The sequence below is a fragment of the Notechis scutatus genome, chromosome 1, assembly GCF_049901735.1.
Source record: "Notechis scutatus isolate UNSWTSFEM ecotype Mainland chromosome 1, rNotScu1.2, whole genome shotgun sequence".
Lineage (NCBI taxonomy): Eukaryota > Metazoa > Chordata > Lepidosauria > Squamata > Elapidae > Notechis > Notechis scutatus.
The window spans coordinates 308,639,156-308,664,376 of record NC_142009.1 but is presented as its reverse complement, the minus strand read 5'-3'; the positions used below and the strand labels follow the sequence as shown (position 1 = coordinate 308,664,376).

The 25,221-nt window shown below is 34.5% G+C and overlaps 1 protein-coding gene across 11 annotated transcripts in view; it reads right to left on the bottom strand.

The window, feature by feature from the left end:
• The window catches only part of MARK3 (microtubule affinity regulating kinase 3), a 68,656-nt gene extending 44,756 nt beyond the window's left edge, over positions 1 to 23,900 (bottom strand). For 4 of the 11 annotated variants that reach the window (XM_087952213.1, XM_087952215.1, XM_087952214.1 and 1 more), the window contains exons 1-3: positions 22,903 to 23,900; positions 4,948 to 4,986; positions 470 to 661 (exon numbers count right to left, since the gene is read on the bottom strand). In XM_087952213.1, the coding sequence (XP_087808339.1) occupies positions 470 to 661; positions 4,948 to 4,986; positions 22,903 to 22,959 (288 nt within the window). In that variant the 5' untranslated portion in view covers positions 22,960 to 23,900. Of the gene's footprint in view, positions 1 to 469; positions 662 to 2,735; positions 2,781 to 4,947; positions 4,987 to 22,902 lie in introns of all 11 variants that reach the window. The other 7 variants (XM_026670075.2, XM_026670077.2, XM_026670076.2 and 4 more) reach the window with 2 other exon arrangements.
• Between the last annotated feature and the right edge of the window lie 1,321 nt (positions 23,901 to 25,221).

Sequence of the window (25,221 nt, the reverse complement as noted above, 5' to 3'; positions counted from 1 at the left end):
AGTGAATCCCAAAGAAAATCAACCCTGACTGTACTTTGGAAAACAGATAGTGAAGCTGAAGCTCAAATACTTTGGCCAACTAATGAGAAGAGAGGATTCACTGGAAAAGACCCTGATGTTGGGAAAGACTGGAGGCAAAAAGAGAAGGGGACAGCAAAGGATGAGATGTTAGATAGCGTTACTGATGCAATGAACATGAATTTGGACAAATTCCAGGAGACAGTGAAGGATGTGCTATGGTCCATGGGGTCATAAAGACTTAGCGACTGAACAACAACCACAGTTTAATCTAGCAACATTTAATCAACCTTTTAGTTGTACTGCTAACACACTTCGTTAGCATTGATTATACAGAAAAAACATCCTGTTAAATTTATGCAAAGTTCATATTTTTTTAATTATTAAAAATCATTGTATTAGGAAATTTATCTTGCAATTTTTTTAAAAAAATGCTAGTACAAGACTTTACCTCTCTGCCAGTAAGGATGTGTCTGGCCAGTTTCACTTTTGCAAAATTTCCCTTTCCAATTGTCTTAAGGAGTCTGTAATTCCCAATATGAGGCTGCTCATCTGCACAGGAAGCTATAGAATTCCTACAGCGAGCCCCAGACCGACTAGTTCGGGAGGAAATTTCCTGTCGTCCTTCACTGTGAGAGGTATGCTATAATAAAAACAGAAAAACTTAGGATACACTGTGACACAATAGACTCTAGAACTTGATATCAGATTAGGAGACACAGAACAAACAGGCACCAATTTAGATGACATTAAAACAGTTCATGTATATAAGTTATGATAGCCAAATTAAAACTTTGATATTTAAGTAGAAAATATTTCTGTTGATACTTTTGGAAAAGCAAACAAGCAAACACCTGATATTTTCCCACTTTTGCAGTCTGCCTATTGAACAATCTCAACAGCTATTAGGAACAAGATGGATTACACATGGATTTCATACTTTGATTTCTAAAATGTTATTTTAAATATAGTATAACATAATAGTATTTTTAATGAATAGACACTCTTGTTGAATATTTAAATCAGTAATACCAATATAGGCATTTCCTGCAATGATTTGGAGAGATTCTGTTGCTTTCCACCATATTTCACATTTTAGTATGATGTAAAGTCAATATCTTGCATAATTATTTAAAATCTTTGATAATATGACATATAGCACCTTTGCCCTAGCTGCAAAAAGAAAAAAAAGCCAAACCAACCATGCGCCCAAGCTCTTTTTTAATTAAACTTGGAGACAAAACTAAGTCATTATATTTAGGAATCATTTTCCACTATTTTTTTAATAATTGGATATGCAAACTTCATGATTTCCAGTCAAGTCCTCCCTTCTTCCCCACAACCACTTTTAAATAAAACTTTGCTTAATGAAGAAATTTAGAAATCTTGAAACAATTTTATACATTAGGTTGGTCCCAATACATATCCTGTATGAGCTTGGATTTTGGAATTTTCATTAATGATCAATACTACATTATTCCTTCCTTCCTTCCTTCCTTTCCTTCCTTAAATTTATATGGTTGCCCACTTGTCAAATAGTTTCTATTTTATTCCCAGTCAAGGAAGTCTAGGCTCCATCTATGTAATCCTTCTGTTGACAGAATAAAGCACATTTATTCAGAAAACTTTCTTGTTTTTAAGCTGATGTGAGTTTTATTTTAAGGGGAGCTATTAACTTCTCTCTGACTTATTTTAGTGTTGTAATCATAATACGATAATTTATAATTTTACTGCTGATAATCTTAAGCACCCTTTTATTTTACAAGTGAAATATTTGCTTTAAATATATAATAAACATCCATGTATGGTCAAAATATTTCCCCCCATTTTTAGTAACCTAAATTAGACAATTTATTGTATGCATAAACTGGCCATTACAATATCATATACAAAACAACCTTTTAGGCGTTACAATTTTGATTCTGTTATTGGAATGACAATAAAGTGGCATTGCCACATGTATTTTATGAGTCTCCTTTTTTTTACAATAATATTCTCGCATAATTGTTTCTTCATGTTCTTCGTTATATTTACATTTAGTATTTCCTTTATATTTTTTATTTATTTAAAACATTTATAGAGCTGCCCATCTTCTAACCAACTCTGGGTGGCTCCCAATCAAAAATTAAAACATATAAAATCATAGTAAAAATATAAAACTAAACACATTAAAACATTAACAACAAAAACCTGGTAACAAGTCAAACTTCTATATGTGCAGTCATAATAGTATCCCAGCACTTGGGGAAAATATTTTACAATTAATTTCCTATATTTTACTATTATTCATACTATTCTACATGTCCTTACACTTCCCCCAAATATCTTTCCAATTCTTTTTCATTTTCTAAACTGTTGCAGTAATTTATCTATTTATTAATTTCAATGTCGTTCTTTCTACAAAATAATGAACAATACTGTAATGTATTGTAAATTTAAAAGTAAGTAGATGTAAATGTATTGATATGTCTCTAAATGTTCTGCAACAGTTTGATCAGGTTTCGTGCTTTCCATTGTCTAATAACAGCAATACTTAAATGAATTCATTCTCCCCAAATTTAATTACTTTAGATTAGAGAAATACTGGTGATCGGGTAGACCAAGAGTAGATTTTTCATGAATATCATTTTAGTCTTGGTACTGATACTAAAATCTGATTTCTGTATTAGAATGTGTGCTCAGAAACTCCATATTTTAAAATTTATATGGTTACATGCCTGAATAAGTATTCAGCAACTGGCTTCAACTGGCAGCCTTCAGGGCTATATTAAAAAAAAAAAAACAAGTTCCTGCAAGTTCGGCAGGGTCTCATCCCAACATAATGACTGCTACAAAATCATCAACCTTCATTCAGTGATTGAAGTCACTTGTTTTTTGAAACCATTTACAAATGTCAACTAATCACAAACTACTTAAGAAGCTATCCTTGAATACTTTTTGCATAGTGATCCTTTCCTTGCAGTGCTCCATTAGACATAGTTAAGTAGCCCAGGATCTATCTTTTAGTCAACTTAGAATTATTTAATTTAGCACTTTATGCTACATTAATTTACTTACTTATAAAATTTATATAGCTGCCCATCTTATAACCAACTCTGGGCAGCTCTAAATCAAAAACATACAATGGTACCTTGGTACTCAACTGCTTCAAAACTCATAAAATTTAGTACTTGACACATTTTGATGTGAAAACATAGTCCTAATACTCATCCTTTTTTGGTACTTGATGCGCTGTGATAGGAAAAGGGCGACAGGTGTGGAGAATGGACAGGAAGTTGGCCATCCTGGGAAAGTTGCTGACATAAGAAAAGGACAAACAGAAAATCCTTCCTAGCCAAAACAATGGGTCATGTGGTAAATCATGTGGTTTGTTTGGCATTCCTTGTTTTTAGTACTCATCACAGCTCCCATAACCAATTAACAATGAGTCCCGAGGTACCACTGTACAAAAATATTAAAATTATAAAACCAAATACATTAAAACATTAAAAACAAGAAAGTCTGGTGCCAAATCAAACTTTTAATGCACAATCATTTAATCTTATCCCAATAGTTGAGGGAAAAGCCAGGTCTTCAGAAGCTCACTCACATTGAAGGGGCCTAGGATTCAACCATTCTTTCCATATCAACACCAAGACCAGCCAGAGAAAGGAGGAGAATCACCAGTGTCTCATACTCCCAACTTTCAAAGCCAATCCAGAAAAATAGCAAGATTGATGATATTGGAAGTTGCTACAAGATCCAGGTGGGCCAGAAGAGTCACACCAACTCTATCTCAAGCCCTCCACAAAGGTCATCAACAAGTGTGACTAATGCCATTTCAGTGCTGTGTTCCGGCCTGAAGCCAACTGAAAAGGTCCAAATAATTCACTTCATCCAAAGCCCTTTGTAGTTGTGCATCAACCACCCTTCAACAAACTTCCCCCCAAAAGGAAGATTCGAGACTGGACAAAAGTTGTTCAATACTATGGGGTGCAAGGATGGCTTCTTGAGAAGGGAGTGCACAGCTTTCTGTCTGTCCCTTTTCTTATGTCAGCAATCTTCCCAGCATGGCTGACTCCGCAGCCGCCACCCTTTTCCTATCATGATGCATCAAGTACCAACAAAAGGATGAGTATCAGGACAAATGACAGCTGTATCATCTCTCCTACAAAGAGACATCAATCATTGCTTGGACTCAACACATGCCATTTCCCAGGAGGCCTTAATCAACCAGGATGGGCATGGATTCAGAATATAGGTGGCAGAACTACCGGTAATAGTTCCAAGGACCCTGTCCATTTTGTCAGTAACAACTGGCTTGAACTCCCCACAGATAACAAGATTCAGACACATCTCCATCACCTTCAAGGGGGTCTTATTAACTTTCAAGTAAGTGAACATTATTCAACTTTTTTTCACAAGTAACAAAATATTTTGAGCACATCTAAAAGCCTTTGAGTCAAAATGCAAACAAACAAAGCAAGATACAGGAGAGAAAACTGATATTAAAAGTTAATGTTCTAACAATATTTTTTCACAGAAAAATGTGAAAAAGGTTAATACTTAAAGTAAGCGTATATTGAGAAATCAGCAATGTATAGGGAAGCATAAATAGCAGAGATAAAAAGTGACAAATTCCTCCTGAAAGAATCTAAAGTAAAGAATTTTAGATAAGATTACATAATCCTAGGTAAATAAGAATGGTAAATTTCACCATTATTTCACTATTCTATTTCAAAACATCCAAGCTTACAAAGTATTCATGGAAAGGATTGGTAATTTTACTAACTACCTCCTTCTTAGCAACTGGATACCCTTTTATTTTCTGGTGATTTAGAATAAAATCGACAAGAGAAGAACAGAGAAATAAATTTCATAGTTAATACTGTATATTCAGAAGACAGACAGATAAAAGCCTGATTTTTTGGACAAAAAAATATAACCCACCTTTTCACAAAAGTTTTCCCCTACAGATGTTCCAGCATCCTTTTTCATTAAGAAATAGGTGTAGTGAAAGCAAGAAGAGAAAAATAAATAGAAATAAACTTGTCAAAAGGTGCTGCTGAATTTTATCAGAGGGATATTTATATATTCTTTTTATTGAAATATATTTCAAAAAGTTATAAGGACATATTAACAATGATTAAAACAGGACATTATCATTAACATGCATGATGAACTACTAGTTATTCTACAGAAATACTAAGAGATCAACAGTTAAGACACATGGTTGGTTATAAACCTGCTGTCAGCATTCCAGGGAAAATCCATTCCTGTCAGTAACTCCAAGACAAACATAATCTCAAAGTACTTTTATTAGAATAGCATCTGGCACATTCTGTGGAATTCTGAAACTAAAAGTTTCCCAGCTTCCCCACAATGTCCCAACCTACAACCATCCCCTTTTTACTCATCATCACATCACATGAACCAATCCCAAAGTTCCAATTCTTTCTGCGCTGCACTCTTTAACCTTGAATTATCGAAAGAATATTATTTTGTCTGCTAAGAGCTATTCAATTAACACCACCTCCCTCCCACTTTCCCCAGATATGTGGCAGCGATGAATCATGATTCCATAGCTGACACCTGCTAAAAGATTTTTTTTTTAATGATAGAATGGTTAGGAAATGAAACTGTATTGTATTTTTGTAGGAATTTCTATTTATTGTCCATCTTTAAAATTTTATTTTTAAAAACACCTATCATAAATTGCTGGACAGAAAATTACATATATTTGGACTATTATGTATTATCCTAACAACACATGTCTAATAGTAAGTTCTTTTTTTAAAAATTTGTATTGGTTTTTAAAACAAACATAAGCAAACAAAACATAAAAACATCAAATCATCTTCCATATATGTACATACAGTGTGCCGGTTGGTTTACAAATTGTTTTGTGCTTCCATTTCATAGTCTTCAATTATAATTACATTTTCAATCAATATATTAAATACATTTATATCATCATTAATCAATCATTTGACTATACTTTTATTCATTCATGTTTTCCAAAATGATCATATTTTACTTAATTTGTTATATAACAATTCGTATCATCGTCCCAGATCTATCCTAGAATCATTTTGTAGATATAATGAGAAAAGAATACATCTTTATATATTTATTATTTTCTAAAAGTCTACGTATTTCATTACTATATTTTATTGTCTAACCATTGATAGAATAGATCCCAAATTTTATAAAATTGTTTATCATCTTGTTCTCTCATTTCAAATGTCAATCTACTCATTTCAGCACATTCCAATATTTTCTTAATTATTTCCTCCTGTGATGGTATTTTCTCATTTTTCCAGTTTTTAGCAAATACAATCCTAGCCGCTGTTAATACATTTACAATCAGGTATTTCAAGTCTTTACTATATATTTCAGGTAAAATTCCCAATAAAAATATTTCTGGTTTCAAATCTATATGCTTTTTTGTCATTTTTTCCAACCACGTGTATTTTTTAGCATCTGCGCAAGTCCACTACATATGGTAATATGAGCCAGGTATCTGATGACATTTCCAACATTTTTCGGATTTATTCTTGAACATTCTTGCTATTCTTGTCGGGGGAAAGTGCCACCTGTAAAACATCTTATACAAATTTCTTTATATGCTGTTGACATTGTCATTTTATAATTTTGAGACCACAATTTTTGCCATTTGTCAAGATCAATCCCATATCCAAAATTCTTCCCCCAAGCGACCATAGTTTCTTTAACTTGTTCTTCTACTAGTTTAATTTCTAATAAATATCCATACAGTTTTTTAATCACCTTTTCATCAGTACCTGTCAAAATCTTATCTAAGTCAGTCAGTTTATCATAGAAACCTTCTGTTTTAGAATCTTCATCATACCTTGAATGTATTTGCGCATATGAAAACCAATTCATCTTTATACCTTGTTCCTCTAGTTTTTGTATAGATTTAAGTTCACCCTTTTCATTCAATATTTCACCATATCTAACTGTTTGTTCCTTTTTGTATATTATAGGATAAGAAAATGCTTCAATAGTCGATAGCCAGACTGGAATTTTCAAGTAACATTGCCTTTTAGTCTTCTCCCAGTTTAACCACAGAGACTCCCGTATATAATGTCTTCTAAAGTACCCCTGTGTTTTAGTTCCTTTATACCATAAAAAAGCATGCCACCCCAACAACAGGTCATGTCCTGCTAATGTGAACAATCTAGTATTTCTTAATGTTATCCATTCCTTAACCCACATCAAATTTGTAGCTTGGTAATACAACTCCCAATTAGGCACACCAAATCCTCCTCTTATTCAAGCATCTTGCAAAAGTTTTAACTTTATTCTCGCTTTCTTACCTTGCCATATATATTTCAACACAATTTTATTTAAATCTTAGTAGTCTTTTCCAAGCCTAATTGGAATTGTTTGAAACAAATATAAAATTCTGGGTAATATATTCATCTTGATTGTTGATATTCTCCCTATTAATGACAGTTGTAAATTTTCCCATTTCGCCAAATCTAGTGCTATCTGCTGTTTAAGTTTAATATAATTATTCTCTTTTACTGTACTGCATCTTGCTGTCAAGTATATCCCCAAGTACTTGATCTTATTTGTGACCTGAATTTCCAATAGGTCTGCCAATTCTTCCTTTTGTCTTAATAGCATATTCTTTGTCAAGATCTTTGTCTTATCTTTATTTATTTTCAAACCAGCCACCTTTCCATATGTCTCTATCTTTTCTATCAATTTTGATGCTGTTTCTAGTGGGTCTTCTAAGATAAAAACCAGATCATCTGCAAATGCTTGCAACTTAAATTCTTCCTTTTTAATTTTCATCCCTTTTATTTTCTTTTCATCTCTAATATTTCTGTTTAGCACTTCCAAAGTTAACACAAACAACAGAGGTGATAGTGGGCACCCTTGTCTTGTTCCTTTTCTTATATTGATAGAGTCTGTCAGTTCTCCCTCTATCATTACTTTTGCCGTTTGCTTATAGTATATGGCTTCTATTGCTTGAATAAATTTTCTAGCAAAGCCCATCTGTTCCAGCAGTAATAACATGAATCGCCAATTCACATTATCAAATGCCTTCTGTACATCTAGAAATATCAAAGCCATTTGTTTTTCAGGATGTGCCTCGTAGTATTCCAAAGTGTCCAAGATTACTCTCATATTGTCTTTGATTTGTCTCTTTGGCAGAAATCCATTTTGGTCAGGATGGATAAAATTATTTAAATATTTTTTAAGTGTTTCTGCTAATATTGAAGAAAAGATTTTATAATCTGCGTTTAGTAGGGAGATAGGTCTATAGTTCTTGATTTGTAATGGATTGGTCTCCTCTTTTGGAACAAGTGTGATATAAGCTTCTGACCATGATTTAGGTATCCTCTTCTTTAACATAACTTCATTCATAACTTCTAGCAATGGAAAATTCAATGGTTCTTGTAATGTTTTGTAAAATTCTGCTGGAAGTCCATCTGGGCCTGGTGCCTTTTCATTATTTTGTTTCTTAAGTGCTTCAGTTAACTCCATCATCGTTATATTGCTTTCTAACATTGTTTCAATCTCTTTAGGTATCTGGGGTAAATTAGCATTCTGTAAATACTGTTTAATTCTTTCCTCATCAATATTCTCTTGTGTGTATAGTTTCCTTCTTCTCTTTACTACCATAGCAAACTTGGCCTTGGTCATCTATTAATTGCAATATTTTCCTTGATTCTTTCTCCTGTCTCAATTTATATGATAACCATCTACCTGGTTTATTTGTATCTTCAAAATAGTTCTGTTTGGCACCTCTAGTTTTTTGTGCTAATTCTTCTTTTTCTATTAGACCCATTTTATGTTTGGTTATATCCATTTTTAGCTTAATGTCCTTTCTCTGAGGCTGATCTTTTCATGGTATTTCTTTTCCTTATATAGTCTATTATCAAGCCTCTGGCATATGCCTTCATTGTATCCCATACATTCTGGATTGATGTATCTTCTTTTTTGTTTTCTCCAAAGAAAAAGGCCAATTCTTTCTCCATCCACTGTGTGAAGTCTTTTCTCTTTAAAATAGTATTATTTAACATCCATCTAGATCTTCTTCTTTGTCCTTTCCATTTAATTGTCATTGGATTGTGATCTGCCCAAGTACTTGTTTCAATATTTATTTCTTGAATATTAGTTAACAATTCTGTTGACATCCATATCATATCTATTCTGGACCATGATAAGTGTCTATTTGAGTAGAAGGTATATTGTTTAGTTTTAGCATTTCTTTCTGTCCATGTATCTTTTAAGTTTATTTCATCTACCATTTTAAAAAAAGATTTAGGGAGAGTCTTTCTATTTTGCTTTATTGTTTTCTGTGTTGTGTAGTCCAGTTTATTGTCTACAATTCCATTAAAATCTCCCATCATAACTATATTAACATAGTCCAGTTCAACTATTTTCATATGTAATTTTTTATAGAATTCTTCTTGATTGTCATTCGGGGCATAGATTGCAATCAGGAGTGTTTTCGTATTATTGTCCATTATTTCCACCATTAATATTCTTCCGTTGTCATCAGTATAAATCAATTTCGCTGAGATGGTCTTTTTAATATATAAAACCACTCCTCTTTTCTTACATTGTGTCAAGGAAGTGAATATTTTCCCTAATTTTGGCTGTATCAACAATTGTTCATATTGTTTTTTAATATGTACTTCTTGTAGGCAGATTATATCAAATTTTAATTTCTCTAATTTATGAAAGATTTTCCTTCTTTTAACGGCTAAGTTAAGTCCATTTATATTAATTGTAATCAATTTTTTTCTCTTCCATGGTTATATTTTGTAATTAGGTTTGACAGCTCTCATGGATCTTGGTTCACGTTGTTCTTTGGCTTCCTCCTTTCCACCTACTGCACCTTCTTCTTTTTCAGTCGTCATTTGGGAGTCCTCTTGGAATTCAATTAGTGAAATTTATTTTTCTGCCTCTTCCTCCCCTCTGGAAAATTCTGTGTAAAATGATTCAGCTTTCTCAATTGAATCAATTCTATATCTCTGTTCTTGCCATGTAAACATTAAACCTTCTGGAATCAGCCATCTATAATTCACCTCTTTTTTAAGTAACAATTTGGCCAAGAATCGGTATTCTCTTCTCATCTCTCTCACTCTTCTGGGTACTTGTTTTAAGACCACAATCTCCTTATCTTTGTATTTCAATGTTTTCTCTCTTGCCACTTTCAATATTTGCGTTTTAATGGTTTTCTTTGTAAATCTGATGTGAACTTCTCTTGGTAAGCTATTTCTCATCGCATATCTTGTGAAGACTCGATAAACCTCATCTATTCCATCCATCATCTTCTCTTCAGTTATTTCCAAACCTTCAGCCAATATTTTTGTCCTTTTTCTTCCTCTGTTTTGGAATCTAAGATAAAATTCTGATCTGTCCATCTCCCATCTCAGCATACCACTTTTATCTTGTTCAACCACAGTTAATCTGTTATCAATGTCTCCAATCTTCTTGTCTCTTTGTTTATCTTCTTCTTCTTCAATTTTTTGGAGTCTCTCATCATACTTCATCATCATTTGTTGGATGTTCTCCACTTTTACATCAGTTTTCCATGTTCTTTGTTCAATATTCTCTGTTTTTTGTTCAATGTTCTCTATTCTCTTTTCAATATTCTCTGATCTTGTTTGAATATTTTGAATTCATCTGTAGGGTCACTTTTTTTTGTTCTTTTTCTTGCCTTAACATTTGTCTGTATTAAACGTTGTCCTCCAGATGGTGGAGAGGAAGAAGTAGAAGTTGAGGGACCAGGAGCTATTAATTTCCTACTCATTTTGAGCAATTCAAAATCTTCAGGTTCTTCTAGACCTTAATCCAATTGTGAAATAACCAATTGCAGTTCCAAATAAAAATAGTAGGAAAAAAGAAGCCAAATAGTAATAATAATAAAAAAAGAAAAAAAAATCTTCAAGTTCTTGTATACCTTAATCCAACCGGTTGGTTAGATAACAATAAAAATTCAAAAATGAATTTTTGAAGGAACAGACCATAAACATACACAAAAAAGAAAAAGTTGTAAAATCCTAAAAAAGGCGAAAAAGTGAAGAATAAAAGGCTAAAAAAAGAAAGGAAAAATTCTTCAGGCTCTTCAACACCTTAATCCAATTAAGAGGTCTCAAATATAAAAGGATGCATAAAAATAATCAAAAAAAAGAAAAAAGAAAAAATCAATATGGGAGGTAGATGGAAAGACAAAAATACCAGAAAGGGAGAGAGAGAGAGAAAAAAGCTACTCCCTTAAAAAGAAAAAGAAGGGAAACATTAATACTAAAACTTTTCCTTTAAAATAAAAAGCAAGCGTAGAAATTTAACTTCCAAAGACAAGAAAAAAAAACAAAAAGTTCCAAAGAGCTGAAAATCCAAATAGCTATTACAAAAAAAAGTAAACTGATGAGGAGGGGTAGCACAGCTTAGAAAAATTAAAAAGAGCACACTGCACTTTAATTATCCAAAGCTCTTGTTATAACTCTCTTCTCGAAAGACTTATTACCTTTTCTTTTCCTATAAGCTTTAACACCAGACTCTAGCTGTTGATAGAAACCCAGAAGAGCACCTGCAATAATACTCTCCCATGCTCTTCCCTCTATCTTATCAAACAGGCAATGTCCTTAAAAAGAAGTCTCAGTTCTTTCTCAGCTTTGTCTGGTCAAAAGAGAGATAGAATATTTCCAAGCCTCTAGTTGGCAGTGTTACAAAGTTTAGCTTTCACTTTCCCCCTCCTTTTCCAAGTAAAATATAATAAGAATTAATTAAAAAAAGAAAAAGATTAAAAAAAAATAACTAAAAGGGAGTCTCTGGCTTAAAACATTATAAAGTCAAAAAGGGGAAAATAATAGATTAAAAGAAGAGAAAAAAAAACCAGTCCAGTTTCAAAATATAAGATCATGTGTAGGAAATCCAGCTATGAAAAAAAAATATATATATTACTTTGACATTCCTGTTTAAAATCGCCGCTTAATCAATTCTGTCAAAACTTTTACAGATTCTTTCTTTTCCTTAGGGTGTCCTTTCAAATCTTAAAATAAAGAAAAAGTTCTCACCAAACTGGCACACTCTCTCTTTCCGTTGTCTTTCGTTTCGGAGCTGTCCCAACTTCAGCAGCTTTAATGGCTGCTTCTTTGCCGCTGGCAAAAAGAGCTTCTCCTGGATCTACCAGGGATTTTGCGGTATCCTTGGGATCGACAGGATGCGCTCTTTACATTCACCGTCTCTTCGAGACGGTTTAGATCCACTTGGACCGTCCAGGAGCAAAGATATCAGCAGCAATCTCAGACCTCCAAGATCGCATGCCGTATCGTCGCAACACCAGCTCCGCCCTCCTCTAATAGTACTATCTAATAGTAAGTTCTTTGACTATATGGTCAATCATCTCCAGAGGTCAAGTTCAAAATTATTTCAAAATATGATAATTATTATATTATGAACCAATATCCATATACTGTGAATGGATCATGCGTATGTGCTTCCACACTCTGCCTGGGCAAATGAAAATCATATTTGTCCTCCACACATTCTGCTTACTTAACTTAACAACATGAAAGAGTGGAAAATGACATTTCTAGGAAAAATCCGTTTTCACAAGACTATTGAACTAGATACTATTCCTTTCTTTTGTAACTTTTTACCAAGTACAGATAGTCCTCGCTTAACAAGTATTCATTCAGCGATCATATGAAATTGCTGAATGAATTGTACTTAGATCTGGTCCTTGAAATTTCTGCCACTGTGGTCACGTGATCAAAATTCAGGCACTTAGGGTGAGCGGTGGGGGGCATGGCCAGCTTAACTTGTGTGATCAAATGCCACTTTTGCTAGTAGTTTCTTTTGCTAGCCCTCTGCCAGCAAAACCAGAGCTCGTGAGGGCCATGTGTGGCTCTCCTGGGCTGTGACAGCCTCCTGTAGCCCTCTGGCAGCAAAAATAGAGCCAGGGAGGGCTACACGCGGCCCTCATGAGCTCTGTTTTCGCTGGCAGAGGCACCGTGCACTGGTCCTTCGCTGTTTCCAGGGCAGCGCCATGGGACAGATTTGAATCTGGCCCGCAGGCCTTGAGTTTGATAACCCTGCTATAGATAGAAAAGTTATATCCAATAAAATAATAATCACTCACAGATATTTGTTGGTTACAGCAAGTAATAATAATAAGTCTTTATTGATTAGCCCTTGGGCCATATCAAAGTACAAAGTTCCATATCAAAGTGTATAAGAGGATGAGAGACAGATATCTTGGTCTATATATCAGACGAATGACCCATTGGGATACCTATATCAAAATAACTTACCTTATGTCCGGCCAGAACTTGAAAATAACATTTAAAGTAGTATAGTATTTAAACAAAATGATTTGGTTGAGATCTGCATATGTGGGATTGATTGGGGTAGATTGGAAGGGAGACTCCGAAATATAATGCTATTATATTTTATCTATATCTTAAATTATTGTACATTATTACAATTTTATTTTGGATTGTATTTTATTACTATATCATTTTTAAATCGTATTTTGTCTAGATTCCTTTTTAAATTGTATTTTATCAAGTTCCGTTTTGAATTGCTTTTATTAAATTTTAGTAACAAATTGTTGCTGGAACTTTGCACTTTGATATGGCCCAAGGGCTAATCAATAAAGACTTATTATTAGTTACAGCAAGTAACTTTACGAATCTGGTCTTGTTAACTACATGACTTTATCTACTCTCTCCTAACTGATCTTTTGACAGCAAAAACATTTTTTTAAAAAAATGGATAATTACTGATTTTATTTTACAGATTTTTTTAAAAGTAAATGAATATATTTGAGTATGCAGCAATTTCTAAACTATTTTTCTGCTAAAAGCTGAAATTAAACTACAGAAGACATTTGATCTATTTTTTTCTGAAACCATACAATACTATTTTTAAATAATATGTAAGGAGTCAATTTTCTTTGATGGCAGATTCTTTTTATTCCAAGATAAGGAATGCATCAAAAACTTTTCCCTATTTACAACATGGCATTTGAATCATGATTATTAATTCTGCTCATAATTTATTACATTTTCCCAATATTCATCAGCAAATCTTTATTTGTTACCAATCTTCTATTTTTTAAGGACTTTTATCTTTAAAACGGAGACAGGCAAACATTCGGCAACCAGGTGCCATACTTTTTAAAACTATTGGTTTTAAAAGGGGCCACAATGAAAGATATATCTGCATCATTCTGAGATTTTTTCGTTTTTTTGATGTCCTAAATATCAGATAGAATGGTTATAAAAGTTCTAAACTAAAGGGACTATGTTGGGGACAGTGTACAACACAGTACTTAACTGGAGTAGAAATTCACTGCAATAGAATTATAGTTTCAGCAGTTTTGTCACAATGAAATTAATTTTATAGGGGTCACCAACCTTTCGGACCTCAGGGCCACTAAATTCATGATTTAAAGACTGTGGACCACTAATATGAATTTTTTAAAAAGATAAATAGTATTTAGTGCAATATAGAAAATGCAAATAACTTTTCTGTGAACCATCAAAATTTTCTCATGGACCACCAGTAGTCCACAGACCACCAGTGGTGACTACTGCTCTATAGGACATGTAATTACCTTGAATTTCTATTTCTTGCCTACCAAGATTTGGTATGGGCAGATTTCAATCTTCAGAGATCAGTTTTGTTATTTTGTTAGACCCCCAAAGTTATTTATTATTTTGAGATAGATTCTGGAATTATTTGGATCTACAAATACTGACTTTAGAGAGATTATCAAAAATGGAGAGGATACCCTTTTATGCTGTAGGCATGTGACAAACATTTGGAAGGTAATTTCCAAAGTGATAAAAATGCTTGTACAAACTTGCTTCTCAAAATGTTGAGGCAGCATATCCTCTCAGAGGTTTCCCATGGCTGCTTTAAGGACCTCCCATATTGTGTGAGCCTACCTCAGGAGCAATCTCAGTTAGTGACCTGAATCAACTACACCAAGCTTTGAAGCCATGACGTCTGGATATTTCAAATATCAGTTCAAAGGTGTAGTTGGTTGCTTTATGAAGCACCCCTCTAAATACGTACTACAAACCTACCGAACAATTGAGAAAAATAAGTCCATATACTGCAAATCATTCAGCAATATATCAATATTTATCTGTTCTGTAGATTAGCATAAGCAGGTGAGATTGATTTAAGCTGTGGATTAAGCCTGGGATATTTCAATATTATAACATCACACGTTGCCAGTTTTGGATTAATATATAGGTTCATACCTGATCAACCCAGAATAGTCACTTGAGGCACAAATGGCCAGGCTTCACCTACTTCAGACAAATTATATGAAATCTTAGCTTTCTGGAGAAAGCTTTAATGCTAGGAAAGGTGGAAGTAAATCAGAGAAGAAATCAACCAATAGCAAGAGGGATGGATTCAGTTACAACAGTGATGATTGGAAGACTTGAAGGATCAGTAGGGACAGATCATTATGGAGAAAATTTATGTGATTGCTAACACAATCAAATGATGGCATATCATCATTATTTACCCTGAATCCCAGAATGTCATTCTACCAGAATCATGTTAGTAGTATAATAATCTTTAGCAATAATCTATGCAACCTTTGAATATCTATGCATTCAATTACCCTTCTTTAATCTGGTGCTCTTCAGTCATGTTTGGACTAAAACACTACACTGGCATGAAATTTTGGGCTGCATTTAACGCAGAAGACCATTAAATTATCTGTTTCTGCAGAACAGTTGAATTATTTACTCAGCTTTTTCCCATGTGCAAATCTATCCTTTGGATAAAAATAAAGTTTTTTTCAAAATAAAATAATCTTTCAAAGGAATATGTTCGAGAGGCATACATACTGGACCAGTACTGTCACTTGCTTGAGATGAGCAGTTATAGGAATTGAATAAATAAACCTTAGTGAGAAAACAAAACAAAATAAGAGAAATATGAAACATCCACAGTGAATTTCTAACTGGAAGCCAGGCTGCATTTTAAAAAGTGAAACAATTTCCAGTATAATATGACTTCTGTTTTCTGGATCCACAGAAAGTACAATTATGTTACTACAGTATTAAACATGGTTAAACTAATTGATCAGATTCCAAAGGATCATCACTTTACTATGAACAATTCCAACTTTCTGAATGCACATTTTAATATTTAAATATTAAAAAATTCTTGCCAACAAATATTTAAATCTGAATGGAAACTACTGCACTGCTACAAAAAATACAAGAGGAACAGCACATTCAAGCAACCACTAGGCAGCTAGTAATATTGATCAATGAAAATAAGCAGCTGATTCAACAAAATGGAGTTTTCCTTTCTGTCATCTCTCACTGTACTTTATTTCACATGAAAGTTTAACAGCATAGGTAAAAGAAAACATACATTCCAAATATAATATACTATCCATAGCCAATCACCAGACAGAACAAGAGTGACAAAGCTGGGCATCACTATGCCAAAGAGAAAGAACTGGAAATAATTTATTAAATCTTTGCATTATGTATCTTCCTCATAGCCCAGGGGCTTCTATGGTCCTTAAATTCATATTTTGGGAGGTACTTTTCTTAGTTTTTGTTTAGTTGCATCGATTTATTTATTCGGTAAATTTACATTCTGCCCAAAGTGACTCAAGGTGGCTTATAACAACTAAGAAGCAATTTTGATTTTGGTCATTGGTATACTATAACATCACCATGAGAAATAGTATATATTAATTAGATACTATTAATCACAAAGCACTCATATTTCAAACTTAAACTATGTCATATATCTGGGTTACCTGAATACCTGAGTTAAGAATTAGCAACCATTTCGAGGTAGGAAGTGTATTTGGAAATTTGAGCACATAAAATGTCAGAGAGTGATTAATGGTTACTGTAATGGACATGATATAAATATAATATCAATTTACTAGAAGGCAAGCTAATGAATGCACTCTCTGAAATCCCTTCCAGAGTCGCAGAACATTCTGGACCATCGTATTATTTTCACTTTTTCTATGGAAGTGTGGCCAAGAATCATTCTTCAAGACCCAATTCAGTAGAATGGTATCCACAGCCACCAAGATTTCTATAACATTCCTCAAGTATACAGGCCCTGCACCTTAATAATAATAAAAAATACCATTAAAAGTTGTTGAACCCTCCAGAGACTTTTACATTCTTACATGAAAATGTAATATTCCTATGGAATCTTATCACTGAAATCTTGGGAAATTTTTGTAATTTTTATTTGCAGTTTTACATACTTGAATGACTGCCCATTTCACAAAATTGCATGAATGCTGGAAAAGGATCCCAACCACTGTTACAAATGAGATTATTAATAGACACCAGTACACTGTTCTACAGAATGCCAATTTCACAATATTATTTTTCTAATTAAAAAAACAACAAAAATGAGACTTGGTAGATGCCAAGAATTGTGTCCATGGGCATTCTTACACTCAAAATGCACACTTCCAATGTGGATACTTGGAAACAAAGAGTAGCCTTGGATTTATCATGAAATAAATAATGACTCAGTTAGGAACTGAGGGGATCACCTGCACAAAATAAATAAATAAACCTAGCACTAAAATAAATGAGTTATTTTGCATAGAACATTCTAGCTTCATTGTTACTTACAGAACAAAATTGCTTTTTTCACAATCTGATATACTGTCCCAATCATGCCAAGTCTGTTCACTCATCAGTTCACTGATCAGACTACATTCTTACAGTCATCAGCACTTAAATGTAAATATAGCAACTTAAGAGTAAGACATAGGCAAGCCTGATCTGCTATTGTTAATAATCTACACTATTACTATTAATCTTCTCATCACTCATCACCCATCCCCTCCCACTTGTGACTGTATGATTGTAACTTTTTATCCTTATTATTTATATTGACTGTTTCCTAGTATGATTTGATTGCTTATTGTACCCTATGATTATTGTGTTGTACCTTATGATTTTTGACTCTTGACAAATATATCTTTTCTTTTATGTACACTGAGAGCATTTGCACCAAGACAAATTACTTCTGTGTCCAATCACACTTGGCCAATAAAGAATTCTATTTATCTATGTATGAAACCATAATAACATCCAATAGGCAAAGATTTGGGATTTGTGTTAGAAAGTATCTTTTTAAATTTCATTATGCAACATAAGGCTACTTTAAGAAGTCATTTTTGCCCCCAAAATTCTCTTAGAAATAAAATCCCAGAGATATGTGAACTTGGGAATTCAGGAATGTAAAGGTCAAATGTCAACCCTAATTTTTATTTATTTATACAAGTGTGTGTGATTCATATTATTTAACTGCTTTGAAAAACCCCAAAACACCAATAACAAAATGCTGTGAAACTTCCATATTCCAATTATATATATTGTATAATGTATAATGTAAATATAACTGTTAAGTATCCCTAAGATGATAAATATAGTTTATGCTTGATTTTCATTCCCAAAACAACTGCATTAATATTTATACAAGAATAACTCCATCTCTAATAACCTCAGTGGATTGTTTTTCTTCAGTTCTATCGTGTCAGATTCTGAGATTGCCTGGACAAGTCCCTGCAGTTTTCTTGGCAAGGCTTTTCAGAAATGGTTTACTACTGTCTCCTTTCTAGGATTGAGAGAGAATGACTGATCCAAGGTCATTCGGCTTGCTTCGTGCCTAAGAAAGGGCTAGAACTGATTCTAGCCCTTTCCCTCTTCTAGCCTAATGCCTTAACCATAAGACCAATCTCCAGTGAAATTGCTTCCAAGTAAAAGGCCATTAACACTGCATCATGAAAATAAATTATCTGTGATTATTTATTTTATTTATTTTGATTTGTCAATCGCTTACAAGATAATAGCTATAAGTATATACATAGTTATGAATACACGAAATGGGTACATATAAGAAAAATAAAAGAAATAGGACGGGGACGGTAGGCACGTTGGTGCGCTTATGCATGCCCCCTACAGACCTCTTAGGAAAGGGGTGAGGTCAATAGTAGAAAGTCTAAGGTTAAAGTTTTTGGGGTTTGGGGAAGAAACCACAGAGTCAGGTAGAGTATTCCAGACATTGACCACTCTGTTGCTGAAGTCATATTTCCTGCAATCAAGTTTGGTGCGGTTAACCTTGAGTTTGTATCTATTATGTGCTCTTGTGTTGTTATGGTTGAAGCTGAAGTATTCATTGACTGGTAGGACATTGCAATGTATGATTTTATAAACCATACTTATATCAGACCGAAGACGACGTAATTCAAGGTTTTCTAGGTCTAGAATTTCAAGTCTGGTGACATAAGGTATTCTACAACGAGTAGAGGAGTGGAGAACTCTTCTTGTGAAATATTTCTGGACTTTCTCAACTGTGCTAATATCAGATACGTAATGTGGGTTCCAGTCTGATGAGCTGTATTCGAGTATTGGTCTAGCAAATGTTTTGTATGCTCTAGTTAGTAGTGTGATATTACCAGAGAAAAAGCTACGTAAGATTAGGTTAACAACTCTTAATGCCTTTTTGGCGATGTAGTTACAGTGGTATATTGGTTGTGACAGCCAATGACTGAAGCAGTCTATAAATTCATAAAGGTGCATCAGCAAATACACTTGATTCACATTTATAGTAATGTCCTAACCTATACTATATAATTTAAAAGAATATCATTTAATACAAGTCACTTAGCATAGGCAGTTTGATTTATGAATTAATAGTACATAATTTACTATGAAGACCCTAGACTACTGAGAAAGACTGCACGCAAAGGCACCACATTGGAATACTACATTGTTTTCATACTGGTAAATCACTTAAATTTTATTATTTTTAATTTAAGCACAGTAACTGATCTATGGAACATTTTATGGTGCCATTGCAAAGTCTGATTTCATCTATTTGTTTCATGCTACAAATGGGTCTTTTAATAATTGAGTAAGATGTGTAGTTCGTTCACAGTGTCCATAAAAATACAATTCAAACACATGCCTTATAAGAACAATGTTTTCCAATTTAACACAATTCAATTTTACCGAACCTGGGGTTCTCTAAAAGTCTTAAACTCTGCTTATGTTCAACACTGCTTATGTGCATAGCTATTGGTTATGCTAACTAGGCTTGACAGCAGTTGTGGTGCAATACATCTGCAAATATCAGGCTAGGGAAAGCAGGTCCAAGTCACTGCAAGTATATAGTCTAGAAGAAACTCAGTAACAAACTAAATCTGTGTCTTGAATGCCTGGCAACAGCCTGTAGTTTTTTGGCAACAATTTTAGAAGTAGCTTGCCAGTTTCTTCTTCCTAAGAGAGAATGACTGGCCCAAAATCACCCAGCTGGCATTATGCCTAAGGTGGGAACAGTTTCTTAGTTTCTAGCCTGATGCTTTAACCACAACAAACTGACTCTCCCTCTAAAATAAATTAGGTTTATTTTAGGAACAGTGCAAAGACAATGGGGGCGTATAGATGTGTATTAAATATTCTTAAGAATACGGTGTAAAACAGAGTTATTTCCATGTACTGTACAATCAAATGAATATTTGATTAATAGACCTTTTATGTAAAGGGGCTCCATCTTTCCCAAATGTTCTAGTTTATCATAATGATGCAAATGACATTTAAATAAACTTAATGGAAGTTCTCTATTTTTAAAGATGCCTTCTCTAGCCTACTTTGGATACAATAGTCATGTCCAATATTTTGTGGGGATGTTTCCAGTGGTATCAAAAATGTATTAAACTGGAAGAGGGATTGCCCATTAAATTTAGGTTTCTTTATACATTCCCCCTATGTTTGATAGTTATCGCTTGCAAGGAAAATATCAAATGTGAAAGCCACCCCCCAGGATGGATGTTGCAAGTGGAAAAATATTGCTAGAATACAAATGAGCATTTATTCATGTTAAAATATGAATGAGAGTACTGTATATAGAATCTCACAATCAAAGCCAAATTCACTTGTAGTGTTAAGCAATATTATTCGTTTTAGTCTTGCTGTGATGTGCAAGCCTACTTATTACAGTTTCTGAATCAAACTACAAAGACTTGTTCAACACAACATGAATAAAAATCTTAAACTTCCAATATGTGTGAATGAAACCAGACACAGAAACTAAAACAGTTTAAGCTTATAAGCATAGTGAAATAATTCCAGAAAGACATGTCAAAAATTATAGGTTCAGAATAAGCCATCCTATTTCAGAATACCAAAACCTGAAATTGTTTATAGAAATGATTATTGCCAGCAGTTTTAAGAAAAAGTAACCTGCTACACTAATTTCTAAACCCCTACTATGCGATTTCTCAAGATACATGCATACTTCAGATTGACAAATATTCCATGGTGTTCTTTTTTTAAATAACAATGATACATTAATAAGCTATTTAAGTATATTCTGGAACTTCATTAATTGTATTGGAGGGCAATTTTCACACATGGCTTCTAAATTACATTAAGTGATTGATGTAAACAACACTAAAAGATCTAAGGAAAGTGTATATGAATAATCCTACTAAATAATTCTCAGAATGACCATGATTTACAGAAATATCTAATTCTGAACAATTTTATCTAAAATGAAACTTTGAAGGCTTGAACTGAAGTTCAAAATGTTCTATAGCTGAATTTCTGCATTTAACTTTTGCGGAACACAATTCTGCAGGTTGTATCAAGAGCTAAAGTAAACAAAGGAGAAAAGTTTTATCAACAATGATAGTGAATACAAAACCTTGATAGTACAATTATTCTAAACATATTTTCTTCTTGTGTCTAAACCTGGGTCAATCACATTCCATTAATAACAGTGAACTGAGTAATAAGTTGAATTGATTAAAAAGGCATTATAAAACATTCAGGTATATTTATTATTCCTGCATTTAAAATCCTAATGGAACTTAACATTTTCCTTTCTTGGAACCTAACAAGCTTCTAGTTTACTATTAGCTTGCAATCAAACCAAATACAAATAGAAGTATTTATTTCTTATGACTTAAGATCTCTATCAATCAACATATTATGTACAGTATTGGATTTCTTTGATTATCTGTTAGTGACAGTCCAAGACAAATGCTTGGGTTCAACATACAGCTTTTCATTTTAAATTTCCACAAAACATCTTTATCTAAGCTGTTTCACGCTGTTAAAAATACCAGATTTTATCCAAAATAGAAGTGTTTTTTTCAATATGCATGAAATTAGCAAATGTACAATTTAAGGATGGATAATTCCTCTTCACTACCACCCAAAAAGGAAGCAACTGAATATTACCCTACTGAATATCAGTATCAAAGTTTAAATAGTTAAAGGATATACACATTAGATATGAAAAATACGTATTTACTGTAGGTAATACTGTTCATTATCTGTCAGAACAAATGACACAGTCTTTTTCACAATATATGTATTCATGATCCCTTTTTAGCAACTAATGTATTTTATGTCCAAGAATGTATGTTCATTTCTCAATTCTCCATTGTCTTCTGAAAACACATTTTTAAGCATGAGAGGCTTATTTTGAAAAAAAGGTGAGGAAAAAAAGCAGGATTCCAAAAACAATAGAAAAGGAAGGTTATTACACCAGGCAGGCCTCATAACAATTTACTTCCAATTGACATTTGCAACAACCTGTAAAAAATAGCCATTATCAGATTTTCAGCTTCCACTAAAAAAAAGGTTGCTGTGGTAGAGAATTCCCTATGTAATATTAAGCTATATTTTAAATGAACATAGATTATTTCTCTACATGCTATCTTTTTTACATTGATTTTTTCACTGAAAACAAAAGGTTTTTTCATTAATCCAAGGATCTGCATACACTTATACTTCGTATGATAGACATTATTAAAATGGTATTCAGTTACTATGAAGCTAAGCATTATACCAATGAAGAATCCTTAAGCGCACTCACGTTTTCAGTGTCCCGTTCATTCACCGTGGGCAATGGAGTTCTAGTAGACATTTTCATTCACTTAGCTGAAGCACCGTTTGCAATGGCAAAATCCAACGATTTATTATATAAAAATAAAAAAAAATCCTAACACCTCTCTCCCCCCGAGCACATATACATATATATATTTACAAAAAAATGTGGTTTTACAGCATGATAGCAGTTATTAAGTGCCACCATCAAAGGAAAAGGTAGTGCGGGAGAGAGAAATTTGAGTGATTTTTCTCCACCACCGCTACCCCTCTTTCTCATCTATCTTCCAGTCTGATAATGAAGCATTATATCCCCCTGGGAATCTTCAGGAATCATCTTATAGACAGATTACGGTCTTTAGAAGGTGGGGACGACAGATTGGAGGAGATTCTCATGGAGCACCAAAAGAAAAGGAAAAAACAGGCTAAAAATTGTCCGGTGCCGTTAAGAGGAAAGAAAAAGCGGGGAGCCGGGAGAGATGGAGCGAGCAGGGCGCTGCAGCAATACGGTACAACCCAACTAGCAGGCTGCTGAGGAAGGAAAAGTGGGAAACCAGCAGCCGCTTTCCGCTCAACCACCGTCAGCTGCGAAAGAACAAGCAACCAACCACTCAAGAGCTGGTCAAAGGGAAGCGGGCCAAGCCCTCAGCCGTTTTGTAGCTCTACACGGGTCGCTTCACCGGGCCTCGGGCTCTCGTGTCTTAATTGCGCCCCCTCCTCTTCCTTCTTCTCCAGGAGAACTCCTAACTCCTTCGCTGCCTACTATCCCCTATCCCAAAGGGGAAGGCTCAGACCCAAGGAGTAAGACCCTTCCGTCACAGCCTGGAGGCTTGCCGGGTTGGAAACACTGTCAGAAGAGAACCCTCCGCCGCCGCCAAACCAGCTCCCTTGGCTCTCTCAACCAGTAGCCACAGCAGCAGCAGCAGCGGCAGCAGCGGCAGCAGCGGCCGCTCCCGGATGATCCAAGATGGCCGCCCGGCTTCCTCTGTTCCTACATGAACCGGAAGAGACCGCCCCTTGCACACAGGGACAGGCGACGGGGAGGAGGAGGAGGAGGTGGGGAGGAGGAGGAGGAAGCCGAGGGCGCAAGCGCAGGCGTGCGTGCTTGGTTCGCCTCTTGTTGCTAAGGTGTTTTGGCGGGGTGGCGGGGGGGAGGTGGCGTTGGAGGAGGAGCGCTTTTGGCGTGGAGGCAAGGAGAAGCCTTGGGCTGCTCCTCGTTTTGACAGGCTGAGGTCTACGCGGTTACCCGCACAATTTGAGATTCCCTTTAAGGGTTTCGGTCTTTTTTAATTAACCGAACTCGGGTGCGGATGGTTAGGGAAAAAATCGCACATGAGGGGAGGGGGAAAAAAACCCAGCCATGGTTAGCTTCTACACGAGAAATTTAAAGGTACGGGAATTCTTTGTATCCTGAAAGGTGATCTGTGTAAGACAGACTTGGTCTCCGCTACTCCAGAGGGGGCAGCCCGGTATCCGTGAGTGGGAAAAAGCAGATGTTGTAAGAAGTTGGTGGGGGAAAAGCATCTTTTGTTTCCTAACAAACCGCTTCGGAAATAGTGGATTCATCTTCATTGGAGTTATTTAAATTGAGGCTAGACAACCGTTTCTCCTGAAAGGCAGCTGTGGCTGCCATCAGCAATACCGTTCAGGGAGGAAGGGGAGCCTTCAGAAGAGGCTCCGTTTTCTTCCGGAGAGCGTATTTTCAAATAAGAACATAACACAGCGTCAGACAAGAGCCTGTGTTCTTGTGGCCCTATAAAAGCGACCAAAAATTATTCTAGCAATATATTATGGTGAAAATTGTTGAGGACTTATGGAAACTACCAAAGGGGATAGCAGATGTACAGATAATAAATGCACTTTATGGGGGTAAAAGGATTTTTCATATTGTTTTGCCTTCTCTGAGAAATGCACTCAGTTATCTACAAAGCATGAGTTCATCGGTGTAGTCTCCCAAATATACCAGACAGAAAATACAAGATGAACTAATTCTACCTTTTGTAAGGCTACATTAGCAGAATCTTACAAGTCTGAAAGTACAAATCTCCTTTCTTTTTACCACTGATTATTTAGGATTATTTATTGTATATTATTTATATTTCCTTTCTAACTTACTTTCTCTGTCATTCAGTTACAGATTCCTCCCCCTTTTATCTGGTAATTCCCTAGGCAATATCTCTCCTCCACTCCACCCCATTTCACATTATGAAAGAATAATGTGACAATATTACTCAAAAAAGATTTTGTGAGGCACTGTATGTGTTGGCAATAAACTGAAAGCTACTGCAGTTTTAAAATATACTACACC